Source organism: Eurypyga helias, unplaced genomic scaffold (genome assembly GCF_000690775.1).
Source record: "Eurypyga helias isolate BGI_N326 unplaced genomic scaffold, ASM69077v1 scaffold45751, whole genome shotgun sequence".
Classification (NCBI taxonomy): Eukaryota; Metazoa; Chordata; class Aves; order Eurypygiformes; family Eurypygidae; genus Eurypyga; species Eurypyga helias.
The window spans coordinates 6,691-12,437 of record NW_010232334.1 but is presented as its reverse complement, the minus strand read 5'-3'; the positions used below and the strand labels follow the sequence as shown (position 1 = coordinate 12,437).

Sequence of the window (5,747 nt, the reverse complement as noted above, 5' to 3'; positions counted from 1 at the left end):
TGAATCCGCATCATATTCCTGTGTAACTTTGCCTTGCATGTTATGAAATCTTCCATTACAAATAAACTGGGAACTTTCCAAAAGTGTAATCAAAGATATTTCAACAGGTCAATCTGCAGCAAATAAGGTTTTAAATGTGATGGTGACTATTTGATAAAGATAGTCTGTGCCCGTTTCAGTAACTTTGATATGTATCAAAATATATTGGAAAGCAGAAAGTTCAAATATTGTTTGCCATTGTAAATTATCTGTGCATCCTGACAGCTAAATGAAGTGAGCTGTGCACGTGAACAGTGGTCAGACTTTCTTCACGGAGACAGAAGATGCTCAATGACTTCTTTTACCTGGTCGTGCATTAATGCTGCAAGATGGGTTGTTTTACCTCCAGGCGCAGCACACATATCCAAAATTCTGTCTCCTGGTTGAGGGTTTAGAATATGGCTCACAACCACAGAAGGCAAATTCTATCAAAAAAACAAATACGGGAGAATTCAAACCTTACATCCGTATCAAGTCATGACAAAGTCCTTGAAACAAAAATTCATTCAGCAGTGAAGATATAAATGATGTAAGTATTGGGATTTATATAAAAGAGACAGTGTAGGTCAGAAGTCTCCAGTGCCTCCTTTTTTATTTAAAGCTATATATGAATATCTATGACTGAAGTTTAAGGGTTCATGACTACGGAAACTACAGTGCTAAAATTCAAAATAAAATAAGATGATATTATCACAGACACAGAGCAGCTCCGTATATTACATATATTTTATATTGACCTGTTTATTGGAACATTTACTATATGAACATACTGGTGTAGTATAGTAGCAAACAGTAAGATCAATAGGCAGGGGCTTAAACTTGCTGAATTATGGTACCAAGAAGCTGAACTGTGCTCTTGTATAAACAGAGGTACTGAAGTGAAATAATATGCAATAATTGTGCACAGTATTGCATCTTAGACAATACGGAAATATTCTGAAAGACTCTCTTCTAACTTGGTTCAACACAAAGGTATTAAAACCTTTTAAAGTCATCATTACTACACGTTGTCTTTAGTTAGCAGTTTCTAGTTCCCTGCCACAGTGTTCAGAAAAATGAACAATAATTCATCTCACATTGGCAAATTCAAGTCAAAAAAAAACAGGCTCAAAGGGTTGTGATCAGTGGCACAAAATCCAACTGGAGGCCAGTCAATAGTGCTGTGCCCCATGGGTGGACACGGGCAACAGTGTTGTCTAACCTCTTCCCTAGGGACCAGGATAACAGAACAGAGTGCACCCTGAAGGTAGAAAAGTGGAAGGTCGTGCTGCCATTCAGAGGGACTGTGGAAGGCTAGAGAACTGGAGATACAAATCTCATGAATTTGGAGATTTTCCTGATTATCTACAGAAGGATGTACCCTGAAAGAGGCTCATATTTCAGAGTTCAAAACCTAAAAGGTCTATGCAGAGTATCTGTTCAAAAAGAATTTAAAAGTTTTTAAGTGAGTATCTCTTAAGTCACTTGGAAGTCCCTTATCGTATCTCAGATGCAGCATGATTAAACCATGTACACGTAGATGCTAAAGGCTTTGTTTTCTTTAAATCCAAAGCGTGAATTAGGTACTATAATACACAATGAATGTAAAAAATATTAATGTGTGCTTGGAGGATATTCATTATTCTGCAGATAGTACAGATTTTTATTTTTGTAACAAACGTACCTGTAAAAACAAATGGCTAGGGAGCACATTGTCAAATGAAGGACTAAGGTAGACTGGCTCGGTCATTCTTATGCCCATCCCACTGAAAAACATTAAAAAAAAAAAAAATTCAACTAGTCTGTTTTATAATTTTTTAACAGCATTCAATTTAAATCATTATGCTTACAAATAAAAAAATCAAGCAATAATCTTACAAAAATGAAAGCAATTATAAATCAACTAAGAAAAATACCTTTGTAATTTTGTAATCTGATATTCTTTAAAATTACATCATTAAATTGGGTAAACCATAAAAAACATTTACTATATTATAAATTGGATCTATCCATAAAAACTGCATAAAGCAAATTTATCTTTTTTGTACACAAGACAAACTGAGATCTAACCCAAACCTTGATACAGTAAAGAAATGCATAAAACCAGAGTTAAATATGTTCATTTCAATCTGTAACTGCTTTTGGCTAGTCACGTATGCACTAGGGCGCTGGCCTATGATTTCCTACTTAGATCTTCCTCCATTCTTCTAGACTGTCTGAGATTTCAGTCAAAGAACTAAAGAAATTCTATTTCAGAACACTTAGAGGAACATTGACTTATCTGCAAAGCAAAGGTTTGAACTTAGAAACAACCTAAAAGTTTATATAAGGATGAAGTTCTGACAGATTTCATTTAAGACAAATGTACAAGGAAATGGACAATAAAAAGAAAAACAAGAAAAAACAATACTGAGCCTGAAACCAACAGATTACTGACGATAACAAGAATGAGTGTTATTTTGCATATGCACTGCACAGTCCACTAAGAAGAAGGAAGGAAATGAGAAAGTAAACTTGCAGACACCAGATTTAGTGTTTCATATTGCCAGTCTTTGTCATCAACTCAACAGGTATATCCTACCACTTCTTCTACTGAAATCCTCTGACAATGTAATCTTTTTTAATAGGTCTTTTGTAGTTTGTTCTTGGGATGTTAAGTCTCAGTCATTAATTTGATATCCATGCCCTGCTACACTGCTTTTTATATATGTTTTAGATGACGGAAGAGGAATGAACCATATGCTTTGGCAACAAAACAGAAAAGCAAGTAATCTTGAAGTAGGTAACTACCTTGGAAATGCTATTCATCTTTTTAAGACACCTGACCTTATGTTCTGTCCCCTGCCCCACCCAAAAAAAGCCCCTACAAATATTTTTAGGAGATGGAGAAATCGACAAGGCTGCACTTCTGTTCCATCCAAAGAGAAAAGTGGTACAGAACAATTTATAAAATGCAGTATTGCCACAGTGAAAATGTTTCTCAGTTCTGTTTGTTCTACTATTGATGTCAAATGTTGAATTCTGAAAAGGCTCACAGTCATTTCCTCCTACCTGCCAAGTACACTGGTGTCTGGATACACTGTGAAACCAAGTGTTGAGTCTGCTAATACTTCCTGCAGTATCGTAGTTGCCATCATGCTGCCGCTACCTTAGCTGTGAAGTTACAGAAGTCAGCAGGAGGCACAATTCTACTATGTTCCCGGAAACTAACGCTTCCCGGAAAATACTGGAAATTCCAATATGCAACACAGTTCTCAGTCAAAGCCATCTTGTGGTGTCACATAGCACACAGAACATTTCAGTATCTCTTCCCATTTTCCTCCTTCCCTTAACAAAGCTGTAGGTGTAAATGCAGTTACTAAGGACTTACTTCAATGGGCCACTTGAACTAAAGATTTCACCACGACTCAGTTCCGAAATCCCATTTCCAAGGAAAACTTTGACTCCTTCAAATTCTTTGGCTCCTCTTTTACATTTCCCTTCAACATCTGAATACACTGAGACCAGATCTCCAGCTTTCATAACTGCAAAACAGAACAGAAATGTTGAGAGTAGTATATGCTTGACAAGACAGTAGTGACCAAATAGTTTAGGATTTTCAGTTCAACCACGACTGCTTACTTCCACTCCTATATCCTAGCAAAATTTAAACTGTCTTAAATGTAATCAAAGAATAAGATTAACTGATATTAGGCTTGAAAGTATACATGGTGAACGATGGCTGCCTAATGACAAGAGCTACTGAGAGGCACAAGGTTATCAAAAAGACAACAGGCTGTCTGATTTAACAGGCTAGACAAATCTCAACTTTGTTCATTTATTACCGCGTGGTCACCCATAAGTTTTAAGCACACTCTTCAGGATTCAGTCCGCTGTGAGTGCTCCAAGCACGCAAGTACATCAGACGACACTGGTTCACACTTACTGTACAAAGACAATAACACTAAATTTGTCTAACGACAAACTACTGCTTTGATCCAAGTGATTACATATTCTTGTTGAAACAATTTCTCTGGTGTGGCTCTCTTCCCTCTAAGGCAACTGCTTTTCTCAGTAATCCACTAAAAGACTTTTACATCTCAAATTAAAACCCTCCAGATCAGTAAAGTACGTAAATATATACCAAATTCTAGAACTGTAGTCCTAGGGACTTAAATTTTCTGAGCTAGAACAAAAATAAAGGGGAAAAAGGGGATGGTTTAGGTGATTTTGTAGAATTGTGAGCAAGCTCTTTGCACTGACTGGCTGAAAAATAGGCTTAAAAATAAAGGCCTCCACCAACAGCAATAAACAATTTTCCAAAATTACATTTTGCATGTGTCTGGCTGGAGCAACCAGGAGATATGATAAGTAAGACTAATGACTCTTCAGCTTCTGAAGGATTCTTTGAACTTTATTTAGGAAACTTTTTTTCCATTTTCAAATGGCCTTCTGAATATGCACAAAATGCCCTGGGATTGTTAAATGGTAATATTTGTTGGGTAGCCACTAAACATTGCTTTTTCTGCATAGCTTTTTTGACACAATGTGACAAAAAACATTATGTGATAACCTGCTGTTAGCGTCTGCTTAAACCCCACTGAACAAAGACTTGCAGCACTTTAACTCTTCTGTCAAGCGTATTTGCCAATGATTTTTTGCAGTATTCAAACATAAAGGATTTTATTACACTCTCTGCTGACAGTCATCCTTTCAACATGCATTAGTACTCTGTATACTTCTTAAAAGCTTTTTGTAGCTTATATTGGCATTCCATAAACATAAAACTTAGAGTTTGATTAGTTAAGTTAAACTGAAAGTCCCCTGATAATTACTTTACCCTCATTTGGGTTGCAAGTTCAGTGATTAAATGTGTGTTCCTGCTGTACCCTTTATTTCCCTAGTTAGACTATCTGTGCTTAATACAGCCTGATTATATTTGGCCTCAAGTGGGTAGCATGCCCTTTTATTTCATTTTCCCATCTGCAATCCCCCTGAAGTGTTCCTAAAGTTTTAGAATATATTTTCTTTTCTTTGAATTGATGTTGCATGTATAATTACATGCAGCAATTATGATAAATCACTAGTTGACTCAAAGAGGGATTTGAATATTTATGAGGTTGTCTAAATAAGAAGTTTCAACAATTGCTACAGCAATATACTTATTTTATTATCAAGTCCTCGATTGAAAAACATCCCTGTTCAGTGAATTGGACTTAAGCACATGCTGAAGACATCTTGAAGGTTTTTTTCTTGAAAGGGAATGACATAAAGTGACTAGATAAATCCTTTACTGACTCACTTTGTTTAACAATAAGAACCATGATGATTAGTAGATCTCAGCACAATAGAATAATGAAGTGAATCATTTAAAATTATACCAATTGCACATAAAGTTAATTTGACCTTTAAATAAAAAATAAATAGGCTGCTGAACACTAAGCATGTATACGTAGATTTTTTATCTTGTCCCATGGGCATTGAAACAAAAATTTCCATTTCTTAAGAATCTGACATTAAAACTAAAGATTTTTCTCATCAATAGAAAAAAACCCCTTTTAGATCTTTCATACACAAACAATATCAAATGAATTGTCAGTGGATTAAAGAAAGAAAATCCATTTTTGTAAATCTGTAACTTAGGATCATGAACGCGAGTGACCTTGTGACTGAATGAAGAAATAACATATCTGGAAACAGTATCTATTAAATAATGAACATACATCCATACATCCATAGGTATCTGTTGC

The 5,747-nt window shown here is 35.5% G+C and overlaps 1 protein-coding gene across 1 annotated transcript in view; it reads right to left on the bottom strand.

Moving 5' to 3' along the window:
- Nucleotides 1-308: 308 nt before the first annotated feature.
- LOC104516869 (putative methyltransferase NSUN6) overlaps nucleotides 309-5,747 on the bottom strand; it is a 9,212-nt gene continuing 3,773 nt past the window's right edge. The window contains exons 5-7 of the mRNA XM_010161353.1: nucleotides 3,389-3,542; nucleotides 1,703-1,784; nucleotides 309-464 (exon numbers count right to left, since the gene is read on the bottom strand). Coding sequence (XP_010159655.1) covers nucleotides 309-464; nucleotides 1,703-1,784; nucleotides 3,389-3,542 — 392 coding nt within the window. The remainder of the gene's footprint in view (nucleotides 465-1,702; nucleotides 1,785-3,388; nucleotides 3,543-5,747) is intronic.